We start from the raw sequence: 23,081 nt of genomic DNA on the forward strand, positions 1-23,081 counted from the left end.
ACCATCTGTTGGAAAGACATTGTCAGAGCACTAGAGAAGAAACTCCTTCGCAGATCATTGTTTGTATAAATATTTTCTAATATGTGAAACTGGACAGTTTGCCTCTTTCCTCCATATACACCTTTATGCAACCACATCCATTTTGCTGGTCACTATAGCTGCATTTACTGCCCTGGGGAAGCCAACAGTGTTCCATGAAGAAGCCAGAGTTTGCCCAGGGAGAAGTGGCTGAGATAACCAAACAAGTGCAGACTTCAGAAGTTAAAATGCCAGAGAAGCATAGTCTTCCCTCAAGAAGGACAATGAAGCCAGATAAGGAGTTGGGCTGGTACATTAGATCCAGACAGAATATCCGGGCAGCTATTTGGGGACCTCCTTACCCAGAAAGGAGCATGAGATTGGATGCTTTTATTCTTCCTGAAACCTGTTTTTTTAAGTTTTCTTTGAACTGGAATCTGATACAAGCTTCTCAGTCTATCATAAAATATATAGCTCAAGAAATATATATTAATTGAATGACACAGAGAGGGTATAATCCCAAGTATATATCTCATTTAATCAGCAAAAAGTGTGGTAGGGAATGTTTATTTCTTACCATTAGACTGAAGGCGTTTATGATCCAGAGAGGTCAGGGACTTGGCTCTTGTATGATAGAACAAGGTTGGGATCACTGAGTCTCCTTTTTTTTTTGGTATTTTTCTGAAGCTGGAAACGGGGAGAGACAGTCAGACAGACTCCCCCATGCACCCGACCGGGATCCACCCGGCACGCCCACCAGAGGCGATGCTCTGCCCACCAGGGGGCAATGCTCTGCCCCTCCCGGGTGTCGCTCTGTTGCGACCAGAGCCACTCTAACGCCTGGGGCAGAGGCCAAAGAGCCATCCCCAGCCCCCGGGCCATCTTTGCTCCAATGGAGCCTCGACTGCGGGAGGGGAAGAGAGAGACAGAGAGGAAGGAGAGGGAGAGGGGTGGAGAAGCAGATGGGCACTTCTCCTGTGTGCCCTGGCCAGGAATCAAACCTGGGACTTCTGCACACCAGGCCGATGCTCTACCACTGAGCTAACCGGCCAGGGCCTCCTTTTTTTTTTAATTGAATGTATTGGCTTGACACTAGTTAACGTAATTATACAGTTTTCAGGTCCCAAATTCACCGAGTCTTGAAAGGTAAAATGATTCCAAAGCCCAGACAGTATTTTCTGGGAAATAGTTCCTTTTTTGTAATAAATTTAAAAAGTATCAGGAGTTTTACAAAGTTTCCTGAAGAAAGTTAGCAGGAGGAAGTATATTCGGGGAATATCTTACTCTTTTTTTTTGTCAGATCCTGTCATAATTAAGAATAAATCTGTGCCATTTAACCGATAGTCTGGTGATCATATGTTCATGCTTTCTGAAATTATTTCAACTTCAAATATTTTGTCTTGTTTTCCTTATAGGCCATTGAAGTGATCTAAGTTAATTAGGAAGACAGTATTCAGGCAGGGTTAACTGTAATGCAGATTCTCTGCGGTGAGAAGGAGAAGCTGGACAAGTTCAAAGAAGACTGATTTTCCTAGAGGACAGGGAGCTGGAGGAGCTGTGGAAGGAGTTGAACCTGGAGACAGGAGAAAGGCTACCAATTGCCTGATGGGCTGAGTTACACATGTCCATCTTATTCCCGAGAGCATGGGAAGCTATTGAAGAAAAGTTTAAGCAGGAGTAGCAGTGGTGATTGATGTGGTTTGATTTGCTTTCGTAAAAAAATTTTCTATTCTGAAGAATATTAGGTGTATTTGAGCGAAATTTTTATGCTGATGCATTGGATATGGAAGAGGCTTCACAAGTCTCTGGATATACATTTGGATGCATAGTGTAGCCTTTTAAATGCAGGAGGACAGAAGAATATAGTCAAATTCCAATCTGGACATGGTGAGTTTAATATGTAGTTTTGGACACATCCAGGTGGAGATATCAAAGGGTAGGCGCAGAGTGTGGATTTGGAGCTCAGATAAGAGGTTGTCGAGAAAATACAGAAAGAGTAAAACATTAGTCAGGTTTTTCTGTGAAGCAAACAGCAAACAGACTCAATCACTATGGCTTACAACTAAAGACATTTAGTTTTCTTATTTCTGGGTCTGCACATGGCTGCGGCTGTGTTGGGCTATGCCATATTGGGTGCCCTTGGCTTCAGGCTGCTGCTTGAGGTCAGGCCTGCTCCACATGTTTCTTCATCCTTCTTGGATCAACAGCTAGCAAGGGATATATTCTTTCTCTTAGGTAGGGAGCAAACTTTTAAAACTTCTGTTATTGTCATGTCCTCTAAAATTCCATTTATCAAATCAAGGGTCATAGTCAAGCTCAAAGTCAAAGGGACTGTGGCTATAGTGGGCCCTGAAGAGTTGAGAACTTCCTGGAGTAGGACTGAGCCCTGAGGCATTTAATGCTCGGGTAAAGGAAGCTCTCCTCAGGAGACTCAGAATTATCAGTGGAGCAGTGAGAATAGTGTCACTGAAGTTTACAGGATGCTGTGAGAGGTCAAATAGGATAAGAACTAAAGTACAGCAATCACATTTATTGACCTCAATAACAGAAGTTTAGAAATGTTTAATGTGGAAGTAGAGATGGAAGCTAGATGGGAATGGATTGTGAATTATATGGTTTCAAACTTTGATTCATGGTAGACAAGAAAAAGAAAGCAAACTACAACAACAACAACAAAGAAAATAGCAACAGTAACAAGGAACCCCTAAAATAAAAGTAGGTATACCATGACAGTCAACATGAATCAGTTAACTTGTAGAAGGTCGACAGAAAACTAGTATCTCTTAAGCTATTTATAAACACTGGCATGCTTACTTTCACCTATCTTTAAACATAGCATTCCCATGAAAAATTTAACATTATCTGTATTTTTCAGGTAAGAAATCTGAAGCTCTGAGGGATTAAGTAATTTTCCTAGGTCACTGTTCATGCTGGTATGATGAAAAAAAGTGTAGCCTAGATACCAAAGTCCTGAATCCTTGACCAGCAGCCAACCCCTGACACTGGATTTCAAATAAGCGAATATTACCTCTTGAGTAAAATGCACATCCATTTTGCTAATTGTTGTAATTTGCTAATTGATGTATTGACTCCATTTGAGTCTCCCATACACTGAGATCAATTGTGGATGAATCACAGGGACTACTTCTGTTTTGTGCCCTAAGACCTAGAACAAATCCAGGCCTTTCTTCCTCTGTTTCTGTAAGCCCAGGCTCTGCTCTTTGACCTTCAGATTGGTACTTCTCAAGCTATCTCTTTCAACAGAGATTACCCCACACAGTTGTACACAGATACTTTTCTAAAATACAATGAAAATGAATTATTGATTAATTAGAAAAATAAATTTAAAAATACTTACTACAAATTATGTGCTCTGTTTTTTCCTGTTTTCTATTATTTGGATTCTACAGAGCTAAATGTATTGTATGAACAGTAGCCTGACCTGTGGTGGCACATTGGATAAAGCATCAACCTCAAACACTGAGGTCTGTAGTTTGAAACCCCAGGCTTACCTGGTCAAAGCACATATGGGAATCGATGCTTCCTGCTCCTCCCCCCATCCCTCTCTCTCTCTCTCTCTCTCTCTCTCTCTCTCTTCCTCTCCTCTTTTTTTAAAAATAGATAAATAAAATCTAAAAGAATTTTTTTAAATGTATTGTGTAGATGTAAGAAATTTCCAAATCTGTAAGAATTTTTTATGAGTTTATATGAGCCAAACTGTCAACAGCTGGCAGAAAGCAAAGTCTCAACGGATTGAGAAAATGCTCTGGCAAATGGTGGTTTCACCACTTATTTATTTCAGAATCAAAGGGGGAAGACATAAGGAAGTTACATGAAATTGATTGGTGATAGATTAGGGAGGCAGGAGAAAGCAAAGCGGGGATAAAAAGTAAAATGTATATACTTAAACTTCTTTTACACAGGCAGGAATAAGATAGTTAACAGCAATTAACATGGTAAGAATAACAATGAAGGGGTTTGTTGGTTCCTGCTCTGATGGGATGCCTGCCCTGCATGTTATCTGTTCAATATTGCAGTTGCAAAGACTACAGACAGGCTAGATCAGTGGTTCTCAAAGTGTGTGCCGCAGCACACTGGTGTGTCCTAGAAGATTTCCAGGTGCACCCTATGGTATTCCAGAGAAATATGTGCCTGTTGGGGACCAAAAAACCAACAAGGTTTTTGGAGTTTAGATATTTGGAGGACAGAGGTGTGGGGAATTGGCTGTAAACTGACAGTCTGCCCAACCCTCCACCTCACTTGCCTAATTAGGTTGCAAAAGGCTGTTAAGATGTGGTGCTGGATTGTTTACACTACCCCCCATGTTCCCCAGAAAGACTGGAGGCAAGTTTCTTCTATCCTTTGTTTGGTATAAAATTAAGATAATATGTATGGTGGGGTTTTTTTGCACTCAACACAATTAAGAGTAAAAAGAGAGGAATTCTTCAATGTATTGATGAGAAAATGAGAGTTTACCTTTCAAATATATGCCCAAACATTGAAGAAATTGCTAGGACACATCAGGCTCATGTTTCTCATAAACACAGGAATGAAAAACAGTAACACATTTGTGTACACCTGCTGAATTTATTAAATCTTACTAAGAATGTATCTATATGTATAAAAAGATAACATTTTTGTCATTTTTAAAATTTTTTAACCCCTCTTTTTTACGAATTCTAAAAAGCATAACTCAAAAAATGTAACATAAAATGTTTTTTAATGTTAGAATAAATTTAATTTTGTTGTATTTATTTTGTTTAGTTACCATAAAAGCATGCTTGGACTTTATATTTTTTCTTTAATATTTGATTTAATTATTATAACATATTTCTCAGAAATTTGTATATAGTGTGCCTACAATTACTTGTAGGATTTTAAATGCACCCCAACTTCAAAAAGTTTGAGACCCATTGGGCTAGATTAAGGTAAGCATTGACCTTTGTCAGAGAAAAATACCTCCCTAAGGGCATGACTACGCACCATGAACTGCTTTAGCTAGAAACAGCTTCAGACCATCCTCCGTGGTTACTTTAGGTCTCTGAGTTTGCAAGGCTACCATGCAGGTTTTCCCTGAGCTTGTCAGGTTCACCATGTAGCACCTTTTTTAGTCCACAATTGCTATACAAATTTCAGTTTCTGTATTAACCTCCTCAGACTAGTAACAAGCTGTTTGCTGACCTGCAAGGAAATACCTGTTGAGTAATACTGCCCGTCGTGCATTTTTAGATACAACATTTCTCAAGATGGGTGTGCTTGCTTGAGAATTAGATAAGGGCTGGTCTAAACTCTCTAGCCCGCAGCCTTGCACCAGGCAGATTTTAGCTAATCTGGTGTCTAGATAGATCTCATGGTCATTACCACTCCCACTTTCCTGGAGAGAACGATCCAAAAAGTGGCCCAAATCAAGAGTGCATCAGAGTTAAAAGAGATTCTGAAATCCCACATGGTAATTCAGAGAACATGTGCGAAGTTTAGAGGTTTTTTTGTTTTTTTTTTTATAACTCTGCCTGAGTGCCATCAATCACTTTACCAGCCAGCACCAAGGCCAAAGTCATTGTTGGCCTTGTTTCCTATCAGGTGCAGATGTGCAGCTTCTAAAAATCCCTGCCATTTCCGTTGCCTGATGGCATGCGTGTTAGAGGATGTGGTGCAAATATGTCATGCATTAGAGCGCTTTTTAGCATACGAAAGTCAGAGTAAGCAGTGAAACCATTGTCCCATCTCCCTCGAGATAATATGTCTTTGAAATATCTTTCCGGGTGTTATTTTGCATTGTTAATCTTTCCCACTCTGTTTCCACATTCTACTCCTGGACCCTAGGCTATCACTGCAGGGCCTGGAAAGCTGCAGATTCTCTTGAAATCATTCTGTTTAACATGATTTTCACCATGCTTATATTCTGTCCTATTTTCCCATCCTACCAAGTGTAATCTCAGCTTTGTTTATCTTTTCCTTTGTATCATCTGGGCCTACTTCACATAGTTTTAAAAGTTTTACTTGATTTGGTCTGTAATAGTTATTTTTATCTCTATGGCATCACCTCTCTTAGATTCTTCCACTCCCTCCCACTAGTTGATTAATTTCTAAAAATTATTTTTTATACTGTTACAGAGATAGTTTTAAATACTTCCTTATTTATCTTACTGAGATCTGACCAAGAATACTCCTGCGTGGGCAGTTTTCCAAAGTTACAGGTGTAATAAATCATATCAGATGTTGGCACAAAGGATATGTAAACGACACCAGGCTGCCTATATAATCCAATCAGTCTCCAACTGGACTTTGAAGAGTCACTGTTGGGTAAACAAATACTTTTTTTCAGGTTTGCTCACTTGTAAGGGGCAGCACCCTATGTGTATGGTCTATGAAAGGCTGCAGTGCTTGCCCTCAGGGCGGCAGGTTGCACACTGTGAATTGCCTTCCTGATTGGGAGGGGCGATTGTTTGCTCTGGTTGCTGGAAAAGCCTCCCCCAACCCCCGCCTGTTTTGCAGAAGAGTGCAGAGAGAGAGGAAGCCTTGCTCAGGCTTGTGGGGGCCTAGGAGTCCCAAAGAGTCTGGAGAGTGAGTCGGGCTTTGGGAGCCCTGACTGAGAAGGAAGCCGTCTTCCCTGTCTGTTTGCTCATCCGCCAGTACGAGACTTGAATAAAGGGAATGGCCCACCATTTTCTGGCCCCACAGTTCCTTTACTGCCAGCCCGAATCCAATGGGAACCTGAACCTGCATGGTGAGGGCTGCTGGTCATATAGTCACAAAGGCTGGAAGGAGAAGTTTAGGGACTGTGAGTCTTTCTACAAAGTTTCTGTTAACCCAGGGCTTCTAAACCTCTTGCTAAATATGGTGGTATATGAGTTTTTAGACAGGTGCTCCTGACCCAGGGTCTCATAGTGTTTAAAGTGTACACTGTTCTCATTTGTTCATACACCTTTCATTGCATCTAGTTTATCCCACTGTTGCCTAGGCCATCTGAACATTGAGTTTTAAGATCTCTTCTTTTTCTTCAGTAAAAGATATTGAATTTAAACCAACACAGTTATAAGACTTGTGGGTCCTGCATCAGAACTTACAATTTGGATGGAAGAGGCTATGATTTCAAATTTCCTTATGAAGTTTTTACAAGGAATAACTCTCCTTTTATGCTCCTCACTAGTCATAAATGAGTATGTTAAATGGGCCCATTTGTTGTTGGACTTAATAGAAAAGGAATAAGGTAGAGCTCTTTAAAATCATACATAAAGAACCATTGGAGATTTTTGAGCAGAGAAGAACAATGCAAGATTTATCAGGCAGAATGGCTAGAATTCAGAACGGGAGAGGGAAGCCCCCTCCCCCCTTCTCAGAAGGCTCTCAGAGCAGTCTGGGTGACAGGTACTGAACAAACCTGCACAGGTGGTAAGAGTGAGAATATACAAAAACCCTATTAATATAAAAATTGAGACAAATTCAAAATATCTCGTACCTCCCCAGGGGTAGGGGGCTAGTGAACAGAATACTAAATCACTTGGTATGGCTGCCAGAGAAGGGTGTCTGATGCTCACACATCCTCAAGGATAAAATAATGAAAAGGTTACCTCTGATATTGAAACTATCATAATGCTATCACTTCACCTTCCCCCAGGATTATGACCCCTCAGAAGAAAAGCCAGAGAAGAGGATCAGTAGTAGCCTTATATATTTTACCCTCTTTTTCTCCACCACTATGGGAATCCACCCACAGAAGATGATAAGGAAAAAATAATAACAAAACAAAAAGATGATTCTATTACTTTAAGTCATTACTGTTCCCCAACCTTCTTCTTTTTCCCCTCCCCCCTTCACTAGAAAACACTTGACCAGCTTGTGATTTTTATCCGTGTCACGTGAAGTTAAGTTACTTTGTCTCTGCTGGCATCCGTGGAGCTATTCACAAACTAGGAAGTCTCCAGAGCACAGGCTCCAGCGCTCTCCCCTGGCATTCTTGGCTGCTCACTCAGCGTCACTCACAGCGCTTGCGATGAATGTTTGTGAAATGTACTGTTGAAAGCTCTAAGCAGCTTTAAGCTGCTTTAGTCAGCCGCCTAACTTCTACATGATTTAAATGACAACTCTAAAAGTGCATGTATCTTTGAGTTTACCTAGGACAGAAAACTTTGAAAACTTTCTTTATTCTCTTGAATGTGAAATATGTACTTGAGAAGACAATGTTTTCAGGGGCCTATTTACAAATTATCAAAAACCCAGCAGTCTTTTCAGATCTATTCTGATTGAAACTTAAAAGAAATATGAAAGAAGTTAAGACTTCTAGTATCTCTGACATACTGAAAAACATATTGGACTACATATTGATCAGTCAAGAGAAATATTAATCCTTGTGGACACATGCATTGGAGAAGATCTCCATGTCTCTAATTTTTGTCAAGAGCAAAATTTTAAACCATTTGTAATTAAAAAACAATTTAAAGTAATTTAATAATTTTTAATTTTTAAAATGCTTTTAAACTTACTATCACACTGAATGACAGTAAACTTTTTAATTCATACTTAAAAATTATTTTATAATTAGATGTATCTTTATAAAGATCTAATCTTTATTAGAGGAAAAGTTCTATAATAGCTTCTTTTCCACTGTGCTGGTGATGTTTCTGAACAGCCCTCGGGTTTCCAATACACAAACATGAGATCTTAGTGAAAGAATAGAGTTAAAAGGGATGGAGGTGTGGGTAAACCTTATGAACACTATAGTCAGTAAAATAAAACAGTTACCAGAGTACCTTCAATAAGGATGTTGTCAGTACAATTTTGGACATTTTATGAAATGATTTCCTACCATCCTGTAAAAACTAATAAATGATTTTGATCCAAAAGGCTGTCTATAAATGCATTTGACTGTAAATGAGAAGATCCCAAACTTGCAGGTTCTGCTCACACACTCACCTAAAAAGAGTATCACTTAGTCACTCAAAACTTGAAGCCAGAAGTACCCCTTTCTTTCTTACTGTGTTCACTTGGGCATGCCAGAAATCTCCTGTGGCAGCTATTTGCCTGACGATCTTTCTAGATGCTCCAGACACTCATTTGCTTTTGCAATATTGGGCAGAACCAAGGAGCTTGAATCTGTAGCACCCTCTCAGGGTTGTAACAAAAGTTTTATTATCACTACTTTGACCTCACGGGACTTTCAGATTTTCTAATGTTTTGCCTTTTCATGCATTAACTTATGTGAAGAGGCATTTCATCATTGGTGGCCAATCATGTAGGTATGCAACTTCTTGTTCCATTCTTTTCAATTACTTTTCTTTGCTTATATGGCAGAGGCAGCATTTTTGAAGTGTTATATCAGTTGTCTTTTTGTAAAATTCATAATCCCTACTGGAATCACATGATTGATCCTACATTCCTGTATACACATTACCATTTTCACTTTTGTCTAAATGATTTCTGCTTTTGTTTCTTTCATGATTCTTCAGATAGTCTTATTATCACCTTCAACACTCTGAGAATGATGGGGTAATAATCTATATAATGCATATCAAAACCAAACTTACTGTGACAACAAGACAACAGAGTGTCCAGAGGAGCCATGGTAATGGCAGCCTTCTTTGCCATTCGAAGGCCGTCTTTCAGTGGTGGGCGGTGTGGTTCCGCTCTGCCTCTGGAGTACCAGCTTTGTTTACATTTGTGCTTGCCTGAGGGTTGAAAGTTCTCAAGAAATTCTTAAACTTCTGTAATTTTAGTGCAAGTTTTCAGTTAATGTTCCTTACTAGCTAGCAATTTCAATGAGAAGCTTATAAATTATTTTTTGCTTTGTTGCAGAGAATAGGCACTTGAAATGATTCTCTCACCCTGTTGCTTTTACTCAAGTAAATAATTGATTCTTATCTGAATTGATGACGTAAGGGATAGGACTCTTCTCCGGGGTCTCTCTCCCTCTGCATCCCCTCTTTATAATTTTATTTCCACCCTTCTTTGCAGGCAAGGGAGTATATTTTTAAAGATTAAAATTACTCTCCCTGAAGTTTCTTTATATTTTCTAAGACATTGAAATGATAACTTACTAACAGCTTTATCAGGTTTTTTTTTTTTCTCTTTTTTTTTTCTTTTTTCTGAAGCTGGAAACAGGGAGAGACAGTCAGTCAGACTCCCGCATGTGCCCGACCGGGATCCACTCGGCATGCCCACCATGGGGCGATGCTCTGCCCACCAGGGGGCGATGCTCTGCCCATCCTGGGTGTCGCCATGTTGCGACCAGAGCCACTCTAGCGCCTGAGGCAGAGGCCACAGAGCCATCCCCAGCGCCCGGGCCATCTTTGCTCCAATGGAGCCCTGGCTGCGGGAGGGGAAGAGAGAGACAGAGAGGAAAGCGCAGCGGAGGGGTGGAGAAGCAAATGGGCGCTTCTCCTGTGTGCCCTGGCCGGGAATCGAACCTGGGTCCTCCGCACGCTAGGCCGACGCTCTACCGCTGAGCCAACCGGCCAGGGCTTTATCAGGTTTTTCTAGTCTCATTCTTGATTCTTGTAAATTGCTTCAAAGTACATTTCCATACTCAGATTTTGAGCAGGGGGAAGTCATGATTAAGGAGAAATCAGTTTTTTATTTTTTGGATTTTATACATTAAATCAACTTTTCTAGCCTCTATGAATTCCTAATGTCAGAAAATAAAGATGACTTTGTTTCTAATAATTCCTGAATTTTATTTATTTATTTTAAATTTTATTTTAATTTATTTTTTCTAATTGCATATTTTTAAACTTTACATTTTTTATTGATTTTAAATTATTGTGTTTACATAGATTCTAGTGTTGCCCTGAATGCATTCCCCTCCTGTATTCCCCTCAACATCTCCCTTGCCCACCTCCCTACAGCGCCCTCCCCCCTTTCCTTCAAGATTATCCCTTCCTATCATCCCCTTTCCCTCTGTCCTCTTTTCCTCTGGTCCCTTTGATCCCTCCTCTGTCTCGGTACCGTTCCTCAGTTCACATTGTTCATTGGATTCCTCAAATGAGTGTCCTGAATTTTATTTTTGATGGGAATGTAAGTTACACATATAGTTTAAATGTGTAGGAAAGGAATAAAAAAAAACCACATGGGTATTGTTTGCTTATATTGTTTAAAGTAAATTCCTAAGGGACAGCTTTTTTATTTATTGCCTTCAGTGTTTACATGCTTTAGATTATCATAACAATCTCAGTATATTGGCTAAGAACCGCAAGGAATTCAGAGCATGGGCTGTTCTGAGATAGTCTTTCTTCCACAGCTGTATTCATACATTTGACCTTAGTCTAACAAAGAGATTTATCATCGGCCCTACCCAGCCATTTGGTGGTATATTTGAACTTGGCTATGCTAGTTCTTATAAACTGAGGTGTTTTGGATCACTTGAGGCTTATAAACCAACTAAACGATTCTAAGGGTGTTGATGATAACTGAAGGGCTAAGGTATGGCAGAATGCTGCTCCACTGACCCAGAACAGACCCGCCCAGAAAGACCATGCTTAGTGCTTTCCTCCCTTTTTAGACCTGCCATTATCATATCTGTCTTGGATACTGAGCATGCATGTATATGAGGAAAAGATGGAAATATAGTTTAGTCCTTTATTTCTTCGCACATGCAGTAGGGTCGTATGAATTACATGGAGGGGGAGGGTCTGCTTGCTTTCATCATTCAAACTCGTAAGGACAGTGCTGTTTGTTTATAAATAGTTTTATGAATAGTAGTTGTTTTTCATTTTTAGTCCCGGGAGAGGATAATGGGAAAATGTGTGGGATAAAAGCAGGAGGTTCTTGACTCAAGGCCTGATTCTATAGATGTTTACTTATTAGACTCTCATAACTTTAATTTCCTTATCCATAAAATAGAAATAATATTACTTCTCGTTGTTGAGAGGATTAAATGCGATAGAATAAGTAAAAATACTTTGTAATCTGAAAACCAAGACAAATTAAAATTATTGTTTTTTACCTTCTAGGGCAGCAATTTTCAACCAGTGCGCTGCAAGAATTTTTAAATCATGCAGTACCTGACTATTTAGTCTGGGGCACTGACTTCTTTTTCCTTAGACTGTCAAATTTAAAAATGACAACAGCCAACACAAAAATGGCTGTCCGCTGTGAATGAATCAAAATTATACCTATTTTTTTTTTTTGTTATACTGGCAAAAACAAAAATATTTTTTGATGTACTACAGAATTTTAGTAATTAGTTTATATGTGCCATGAGATGAAAAAGTTTGAAAAATGTTGTTCTAGGATCTTGTTAAAACCCCTTCTTTCTGTTATTCATTTTTACCCCACCCCCAACTTAAGTCTGGAAATCTTAAAATGAAACTTGATGTTTTCATATAACAGGCCAGTCCAGAGAAGTAGAGGAGCCCAAAGGCAGAATCTTAGTCACCTCACTTATGCTGTGCTGATCCCAACTCCTACCCCTCCTTAGTTAGAGTGCTTTAGTAAGGGAGAAGCTTATTTCAGAACCTGAGAGCAAGTAGAACCAGTATAGATGTTTACCCACAATGGTTCAGATCTCTGCTATGCCTCTCTCACTAGCGGTTGAGAAATTACTCAGAGCCTCAGTTTCCTCGTGTAGAAGGTATGAATATTACCACCTTCTTCACAGAGTTGTTTTTCTAGATTTTTAGAAGAGATCCCTGCCAAAGACCAATATAAGTATTTAGTAATTGGTGTATATGGTCATTAATGGTATATTTTTTATGGAAATTCTGAAAACTTCTTTCTTGCATGTTTCTGGGCAGAGGAGATATTAACCAAATGTTTTATGATAATTAAGTCAACATTCATGAAAGGGAGTTTTGGGATTCTCAACAGATTGTAATTTGTAATGATCATCGAACGTCGCCTTGTTTGTAATGAAACAAATGATGGACATCTTCACTGGCTTCCCCCTACACACACTCACACTCACACTCTTACGTGTACACACTGTGACTCACACACTCACTTTGCCTGTTTGGTCTTCAGCACAGACGGATACTGTTTCACGATGATAGAAGAAGATGACTCGGGGATGCCTGTGGTCACTTCTGGATGTCTGGGACTCGAAGGCTCAGATTTTCAGTGCCGGGTAAGGAAGAAACTCGATTCTACTTTGTTACCTTTCCTTGGCAAGATATCAGTCACATTTCAAGTAAGATAAAACAAATGTGTGGGTATTTTACTTTTTTGACTAGCCTGTTTTTAGTAATTTGGAAAAAATATTTGAACATTCTCATTGGTCCAGTTCTCCCTTCGTTTTGAAATTAAATATTACTTTTATTTGTGCTGTTAACTTCTGGCGTAGTGTCCCGTTAGAATCTTCGTTCTCAAATTCCATTTTAGTTAATTGCGTGAAACCAAGTTTTCTTCCTCGGTTTGTAGTGTGCACAGTGCAGTAGGGATTTTGTTGAAATGCAGACATTGCAGGAAGATAATACCTGATCATTTGAAATCAATGACCTAGCAGAAAACAATATTTTCAAACTATTTAAGAATTTTAAGTGAGTTATCTAAATATTAATTTATTAAGTTTTAGAAGATGTGCCTATGAAATTTCAAGAACAGGCACTAAATAGTATTCTGGGTTCAATTTTAGGACACTCCCATTCCTCATCAAAGAAGATCCATCGAGTGCTGCACGGAACGGAATGAATGTAATAAAGATCTGCACCCCACGCTGCCTCCGCTGAAAAACCACGGTGAGGGGAACAGGGCTTCTAGGCTGGAAAAGTTTGGGGGCTAAAGGAACTAAAAACATGAATTTCCTCTCTTTTCTAAATGAATCTATCTGTACCATCTTCCACTGCTGGGGCAAAGATGACATAAAGGCAAGATGACATAAAGAAACTCATTCAAAGACGTGCAAATAGTTCTTGGGAAAGTGGTCTTACAGGGCTTCACTTCAGGGAATCTTATTTCTTAATCTCCCCCCACTTCCTCTTAGAAAACGAGGGTTTCTAGAGCCTCTAGTGTGTTTCAGGAGGGTGGGGGAGGGAGACAGTGTTTCATGCTCTCCCCTAAATATCACTCAGAGGTTGTACTTCATTCCAAACTACTGTTTGTTTATATTTATTTTTAAAAATAAGGACCCTATAAAGGACTAAGTCAGATTATTTGCTGATGGAATTTCCTCGTATTTATGCTAGAGTAATTACTTTTTAGTCAAAGCGTATATCATATATTGGTAGAATGGAGAAATGTACAACATTAAATTTCAAGATTTATGCATTTAAGTGTTGCACGTTAAAAGATAAGTGAGCACCCCAAAGACTTCTTGTTAAAAATAGCTCCCGTATTTCTCTTTTCTCCTTTTTCTCACTGCAAAATTAGTGATTTGTAATTGTCACAGAACTCTAAGCCCCAAGTCTTAGATAAGTGGTTTAAAGTGATTCTTCATGACTGATTTTATTTCTTAAAAAGAGAAAAATTTTCCAATGAAATATAATGACATGTTGTGGTTTTGAGGATAACAGTTTATGACTCTTGTTCCCACTATTGCCTAGAAAGCTTTATAAGACTGATTCATAGTAATTCACAGCAAAATTCAGTCAGGTTTTTAAAATTTTGCCAGATAACGTGCTTTGTGGTAAGGATACAGGAGATGAAGGAAATTCTTGCTTTTAAGATATGTACAGTAGGATATGAAAGGGAAACATGTAAATAATTATATTCAGTCAGGGTATTTCAGCAGTTGAGTTAGTTTATAAAGTGTAGTAAGGCCACAAAAGAGCGAGTGGTTCAGACCGTCTGGGGTGGCAGGATGTCAGAATAGCTTCGAAGAAGTGATATTTGAACAAGACTTTAAGGTTAAACAGGAGTTTGCCAAGTGGATAAGGCAGGAATGAAAAAAAAAAGGCTAACATAGTCAAGCATTATGTGACGTTTACATTAGTTCATCCCTTTGAGCCTCACAACAAGCCTATGAAGTACTTGGAATTATTATTCCCCATAAAAAGAGGAGGAAATTGCAGCACAAGGAAGTTAATTAACCTTTCCAAGGGTGCACAGCCTGTGAGTAGCAGTGACTATAAACAGAGGTGATAGTAAGTGCAGAGGTTTGGTTTGTAAAATTTGAGAAATATTTGCAAAATACAGACATATGAAACAGCATGGCTGGTTGGAGAAAATCTACTAATTAAGTTGTTTGAAACCTCACTATTCAAAGTGGACTTTTGGACCATCATGATCACTTGGGGCTTATCAGAAATGAAGTCTTAGGCACATCCCACACTACTAAACCTGGTTTTAAAACAAGATTCCTCAAGTTATTTATATGCACATTAAAGTTTGAGCAACACTTTGGTAGAAAAAGATAGCACCGTATTGTTCACAGAGAGATTCACTGGTGTCAAATTGTAGTAAAATTCTAAAAGTTTATTTCCAGTTTTTGTAGTTATTTCCTTGTAAACCAGTTTCAGAAAGGAGGTAGTCTATGGACATTTTTTTTTATTATTAAGTGAGAGGCAGAGAGACAGAGGGACAGATTCCCACATGTGCCCCGACTAGGATCCACCCGACAAACCCACTGGGGAGCAATGCTCTGCCCGTCTGGGGCCACTGCTCTGTTGCTCAGCAGCTGAGCTACTTTAGCGACTAAGGTGAGGCCATGGAGCCATCCTCAGCACCTGGGGCCAACTTGCTAGAACCAATCCGAGCCATGGCTGTGGGAGGGGAAGAGAGAGAGAGAGAGAAAGTAAAGGATGGGAGAAGGGTGGAGAAGCCGGTGGTCACTCTGTGTGCCCTGGCCAAGAATTGAACCTGGGACTTCCACATACCAGGCATACGCTCTAGCACTGAGCCAACCAGCCAGGGCCTATGGACATTTTGAATAGCACTAGTATAGGGGCTTATGTATTGGGAGTGGGGAAGGGAGGAGGGTGAGATATGGCTAGAAATGATAGAAATGCTAGAGTTTTAGAATCTGTTTGTCAAGGTGAAAACGTTTTTCACATGCAAGTGGAAGAGATGTGTCGTAGAAGTAACAATGAGGTTTAGAGAAACTCAGATTCTTCCTTCCAGACTCTGAAAGGGCTACAGTACATATGTTGTCGTATAGGGGGAGACAGATTCTAGTTACCACCAGGCAGATGAGGGATTATTCTCTGTGGAGGTTGAGGATGTAGGGACTTTTAATAGTGGAGTAAGTGTCTAGAGAACTGAGTGAAAAGGCTTTGAAAAGAAGGGCAGGGAAGGCAAGTCCTTTGTTCAGGCATTGGGAAGACTATGCAGGTGGATTACACTGAGGTCTATACAAAGTGATAGGCTTGGGTGGAGTTTGGTGGCATTAGGGTTTACTGCTTAAACATTGAGGACCCCAGGTCAAGCCTAGGTGCGGTCTCAGCAGATTCTACCTCATGCTTTTGGCACACTCATTTTCGTAAAGTTGTGAGGTCAGTTGGCAATGTGGGAAGGTCACATGAGGAACCAGGCCCGGGAACTTTGCCTGGAACTGCCCACACCCATGCCCACCAAAAAGAATCGGCCCAGAGCCCTTTGAAAAAGAATGACTGTCAGCCAATGAAATTTTTCCATGTCATATTAACCCAACCACCCTACAGATGCTATACATTATTCCCCAGGCAGGAAAATCCGCACAACTTCTCTGGCGCATTTTGCAGACCAGAGAACCTTGTCCAGGATGCGCTCTGAATAAAGCTTTTGCTATTCCACACTTGGTGGCTATGCCCTTCTTTCTTCCTCGGTGGGGAAAATACCTTACAAAAGTCATTGCAGGCTGTGGTCTGACAGCCCTGGCATTTTTCACATAGCTAACCCTTATAGCTGCTGGAGTGTTTTTATGTGTGTGTTTCTTTTGCCTCCTTATGTTCAACGTTTTTTATAGGAACTGTACTATATAGCTTTACTGACTATAGTGAAGTGTTGGTCAGAAACATTAGAGATACACCATATTGAATTATGTCTATATATGATATGTTAACCTAAAAATAAAAGGCTAAAGTGAAATGCAACAAGTATTTACTTGAATTCTAAAGAATAGGTAATCAGAAAGTATCGATTCAGGCAGACATCCAAATTGTGTTTCCATTAGAAGGTCAAGGCAAGGGGTATTTATGAGAAAGGGAAGGGAAACAATTACATGGATAGAAGGACTTTTTCTAGGTGCAGATACACTAACAGAGTGATGCTAATTCCAAAGAATGTCTTTAGTTTTTATATCTCCTTTACTGTTATTTTTGAAAACAGTTATTTGCCGTACAGTCCTGCTTTAGGCCCAGGCCACAGGTTATTTTGCCCAATTTAACATTCCAAAGGTCTGAGGAATAAGACCTGAAGCCTGTTCCCCTGGGGTGGCAGCTCCCACTCCATTTTTATTATTCTTCACAATTAATATTGGAGAGATGCCTGTATGTGGTTGATATGAAGCCCAAAATAATTACAAGGATGATGATAAAGAGTTATAGAACCATCTTCTTTTTTTTAATGTTTGCTGTTGTTTTTTTTTAATACTCAGGACTATCCCTATCTTGTGGAATGTAGTATAAACGTAGGTCCATATACCATTTACCTACATATTTAAAACTCATTAACCAGTATAGAAGACTGGTAAATAAAATACATTATATTCATTTAACATATATAATTTCATCATAATAGAGAACAGCATCTTGGCATTTAGCATGCTGGAACTACTGAGACTAACTCTCTCCCGTGTGGGAGTGTAAGTATTGGGAGGCTCCATTCTAATTTTTTTCCCTGTGCTTTGAGGGGCTTCTCATGTATGCGTATAGATTCCTGTTTTTTGTTGGTCTCAGCCTATGGATATTGTTGCTGTCAGCTAGGAATGCCTGAAGCACTCAGCTGGGCCCGTACTCCCTGTGATAGCCCCCACAGGCATTGCCCCAACTGGAGCCATTGTTGTAGCTGGACCTGGCCTTATGGTTCTTACTGTGACTGTAAGACTCCCCTAAGCAACCACCATGGTGGAACTTTGGGAAAATAAAAGATTTATTATTTACAGGCTCTGGAGCCAGGTATAGGTAGGACATGCCTGAGGGTGACACAGGTCATGGGTAGACAAAGAGAAAGAAAGCATTAGCAAGTTTGGACCTGGGGCTCTGCTTTTATTGGGTTTGGGGTAGGGAGCCTAGAGCTTTGCAGGCTCTTTTTTTTTTTTTTTTTGTATTTTTCCGAAGCTGGAAACGGGGAGAGACAGGCAGACAGACTCCCGCATGCGCCCGACCGGGATCCACCTGGCACGCCCACCAGGGGCGGCGCTCTGCCCACCAGGGGGCGATGCTCTGCCCCTCCTGCCCCTCCGGGGCGTCGCTCTGCCGCGACCAGAGCCACTCTAGCGCCTGGGGCAGAGGCCAAGGAGCCATCCCCAGCGCCCGGGCCATCTCTGCTCCAATGGAGCCTTTGCTGCGGGAGGGGAAGAGAGAGACAGAGAGGAAGGAGGGGGGGGGGTGGAGAAGCAAATGAGCGCTTCTCCTATGTGCCCTGGCCGGGAATCAAACCCGGGTCCCCCGCACGCTCAGGCCAACGCTCTACCGCTGAGCCAACCGGATAGGGCTGCAGGCTCATTCTTTATTGGTGAATTTAAAGCATAAGAATGGAAGTTAGATTAGGGTACCATTAAGAAAAATCAGGGTGACTCAAGTGGTCAGTTATCTAGATTACCCTGGACCTTCTGAAAGGGAGCTTTGTGGGTGGTGCAGCCTGGTTCTGAATCTAGTTGTTTTACTCATAGCTGGTTCCTACGGCTGGCAACACACTATTGGATATGAATGTCTTTGAATGGATGCCTTGACAATCCAGAAGTTTACTGTCAGACACTTGCACTCTAACACTCCCACCCTCTGGTTTATACTCCCTTACATGTCTTGTTCCAGACGCCCTTGGCCACCCCCAAGACCTGGGGTTCACACACCAGCTCCTTGGTCTAACCTCAGGGAAACAGTGTAAAGAAGAGGGCCTCTTTCTGAACACAGACATAAGGCTTTTTAGACAGGAAATTCCAGACTTCTGGGCATTGGTTTAAATGGAGAGTAAAATGAGATAGGTTCTGGGTGGACACATCGTCTGGGTCCTGCAGGTTCATTACTACATGGAAAAGGGCATCGTTAGCCTGACCAGGAAGTGGCACAGTGGATAGAGCATCGGACTGGGACATAAAGGACCCAGGTTCAAAACCCTGAGGTCACTGGCTTGAGCACAGGCTCATCCAGCTTGAGCACAGGGTCACCGGCTTAAGCATGGGATCATAGACATCCCATGGTCACTGGCTTGAAACCCAAGGTTGCTGGCTTGAGCAAGGGGTCACTCGGTCTGCTCTAGCCCCCCAGTCAAGGCACATATGAGAAAGCAGTCAATGAACAACTAAGATGCCACAACAAAGAATTGATGCTTCTCCTCTCTCTCTTCCTGTCTATCTGTCTCTGTCAAAAAAAAAAAAAGACAAAAAGAAAGGGGTATGGTTAGAGTCAGAGTAGGACCCACTAAAACTCTGAGCTCAGGTCAATTTTCCGGCCTGAGGGCAATGGCAATTATCATAATAATTGTGATATTTGCTTATGTGACTGGCATGCATATTTACTATGGCTCTTTTCTAAATACTTTACATGTACTACCTCATTTAATCTTCATAACAACCCAAAAGAGAAGGCACTATTATTATTCCTATTTCATAGACATGAAAGCTGAGGAATCCTGATACTAACACTGGGCAAAGTTTACATTGCTAGAATAAGTAGCAGAGATGGAAAATGGGCCAATGATGTCATTTCATTGAGTCTTCTATGGAAAGCTCTGAATGACATTCTCTAAAAAGTGCTTTCACCTTTGTGAGTGACAAAAATGCTAAGTAAATATTGGTTAGCCGTTTCACACAACACTTGGTAAATAGTCAATGTGATTACTTTCAAAGTAATCTGTTTGTGAGAAATGGCACCGTGAGAAGGGCTCCCGATACCTCTCCCCAAAATTTCAACAAGTTCAACAACTAGAGACAGAAAAATGATCCCAGGAGTAACTGAATAAAACAAGGAGCTGGTTCTTTGAAAAGATCAACAAAATTGACAAACCCTTGGCAAGAGGAGAAAAGAGAAAGGACTCATATAAACAAAATCCAATATGAAAGAGGAGAAATCACCACAGATATCATAGATATACAAAGAATTATTGTAGAATACTGTAAAAACTATTACATCACCAAATTCAACAATCTAGAAGAAATGGATAAATTCCTAGAACAATACAATCTTCCTAGACTTGAGTCATGAAGAAGCAGAAAGTCTAAACAGACCAAATAGCAGGGAGGAAATAGAAAAAACTATTAAAAACCTCCCCAAAAATAAAAGTCCAAGGCCAGACGTCTATACTAGTAAATTCTATCAAACATTCAAAGAAGACTTGGTTCCTATTATATTCAAAGTCTTCCAAAAAATTGAAGAAGAAGCAATACTACTAAACACATGTTATGAGGCCATTACCTGCATACCAAAACCTGGCAAGGACGGCACAAAAAAAGAAAACTACAGACCAATATCGCTAATGAATACAGATGCTAAAATGCTAAACAAAATACTAGCAAATCAAATACAACAACATATTAAAAAAATAATACATCATGATCAAGTGGGATTCATCCCAGAATCACAAGGATGGTTCAACATACATAAAACGGTTAACATAATGCACCATATCAACAAAACAAAGAACAAAAACCACATGATCTTATCAATAGATGCAGAAAAGGCATTTGATAAAATACAACACAATTTTATGTTTAAAACACTCAACAAGGCCTGACCTGTGGTGGCGCAATGGGATAAAGCCGTTGACCTGGAACACTGAGGTTGCCGGTTCGAAACCTTGGGCTTGCCTGGTCAAGGCACATATGGGAGTTGATGCTTCCTGCTCCTCCCCCTTCTCTCTCTCTCCCCTCTCTCTAAAAATCAATAAATAAAATAATAAAAACAAAACAAAACAAAAAAAAAACACTTTAAAAATGGATATAGAAGGAAAATATCTCAACATAATAAAGGCCATTTGTGATAAACCATCAGCTAACATCATATTAAATGGCTTAAAACTGAAGACTTTTCCCCTCAAATCAGGAAGAAGACAGGGTTGTCCACTCTCTCCACTCTTATTTAACATGGTGCTAGAAATTCTAGCCAGAGCAATCAGCCAAGAAAAAGAAATAAAAGGCATTCATATTGGAAAGAAGTAAAGGTTTCACTTTTAGCAGATGATATCCTATATACATCAAAAATCCTAAATACTCCACAAAAAGATTACTAGAAAACAATAAACCAATACAGTAAGGTCACAGGATACAAAATTAATATACAAAATTCCATCGCCTTCTTATATGCCAACAATGAAACATCAGAAAACAAACTCAAAAAAATAATCCCCTTCATGGTTGCAACAACAACAACAACAAAAATACATGGGAATAAACATAACAAAGAATGTAAAGGACCTATATAATAAAAACTACAAAGTATTATTAACGGAAATCGAAAAAGATACAATTAAATGGAAAAATATTCCTTGTTTTTGGATAGGAAGAATAAATATAGTCAAAATGACCATATTACGCAAAGCAATATACAATTCAATGCAATTCCCATCAAAATTCCAATGGCATTTTTTAAAGAAATGGAACAAAAAATCATCAGATTTATATGGAACTATAGAAACCCCCAAATAGCTAAAGTAATCCTAAAGAAAAAAGAACAAAGTTGGGAGCATTACAATTCCTGTCTTCAAATTGTATTATAGAGCTACAACAATTAAACAGCATGGTATTGGCAGAAAAATAGACACTCAGACCAATGGAACAGAATAGAAAGCCCAGAAATAAAACCACATATATATGGTCAAATATATATGTTGATAAAGGGGCCAACAACACACAATGGAGAAAAGAAAGCCTCTTCAACAAATGGTGCTGCGAAAACTGGAAAGCCACATGCAAAAGAATGAAACTCAACTACAGTTTGTCCCCTTGTACTAAAATTAATTCAAAATGGATCAAAGACCTAAATATAAGACCTGAAACAATAAAGTACATAGAAGAAAACATAGGTACTAAACTCATGGACCTTGGTTATAAAGAGCACTTTTTGAATTTGACTCCAAATGCAAGAGAAGTGAAGGCAAAGATAAATGAATGGGACCACATCAGACTTAGAAGTTTTTGCACAGCAAGAGAAACTGACAACAAAACAAACAGACGGCCAACTAAATGGGAAATGATATTTTCAAACAACAACTCAGATAAGGGCCTAATATCCAAAATATACAAAGAACTCATAAAACTCAAACAAACAAACAATCCAATAAAAAAATGGGAAGAGGACATGAACAGACACTTCTCCCAGGAAGAAATACAAATGGCCAACAGATATATGAAAAGATGCTCATATTCATTAGGTATTAGAGAAATGCAAATCAAAACTACAATGAGATACCACCTCACGCCTGTTAGATTAGCTATTATCAACAAGACAGGTAATAACAAGTGTTGAAGAGGCTGTGGAGAAAAAGGAACCCTCATCCACTGTTGGTGGGAATGTAAAGTAGTACAACCATTATAGAAGAAATTATGGTGGTACCATAAAAAGCTAAAAATAGAACTACCTTATGACCCAGCAATCCCTGTACTGGGTATATACCCCTAAAACTCAAAAACCTGGGTACATAAAGACACATGCAGCCCTATGTTCATTGCAGCATTGTTCACAGTGGCCAAGACATGGAAACAACCAAAAAGCCCTTCAATGGATGACTAGATAAAGAAGATGTGGTACATATATACTATGGAATACTACTCAGCCATAAGAAATGACGACATCGGATCATTTACAACAACATGGATGGACCTTGATAACATTATACTGAGTGAAATAAGTAAATCAGAAAAAACTAAGAGCTGTATGATTCCATACATAGGTGGGACACAAAAATGAGACTACGAAACATGGACAAGAGTATGGTGATTACAGAGTGGGGGGAGGAGAGGGAGGGAGTAAGGTAGGGGAGGAGCACAAAGAAAACCAGATAGAAGGTGACGGAAGACAATTTGACTTTGGGTGATGGGTATGCAACGTAATTAAATGTCAAAA

At 39.7% G+C, this 23,081-nt stretch overlaps 1 protein-coding gene across 2 annotated transcripts in view; it reads left to right on the plus strand.

Annotated features, from left to right (window-relative positions):
• Positions 1–23,081, plus strand: part of BMPR1B (bone morphogenetic protein receptor type 1B) — a 427,129-nt gene that overhangs the window by 360,288 nt on the left and 43,760 nt on the right. For both annotated transcript variants that reach the window (XM_066386369.1, XM_066386370.1), the window contains 2 exons: positions 12,973–13,075; positions 13,583–13,685. In XM_066386369.1, the coding sequence (XP_066242466.1) occupies positions 12,973–13,075; positions 13,583–13,685 (206 nt within the window). The remainder of the gene's footprint in view (positions 1–12,972; positions 13,076–13,582; positions 13,686–23,081) is intronic.

Source organism: Saccopteryx leptura, chromosome 5 (genome assembly GCF_036850995.1).
Source record: "Saccopteryx leptura isolate mSacLep1 chromosome 5, mSacLep1_pri_phased_curated, whole genome shotgun sequence".
Classification (NCBI taxonomy): Eukaryota; Metazoa; Chordata; class Mammalia; order Chiroptera; family Emballonuridae; genus Saccopteryx; species Saccopteryx leptura.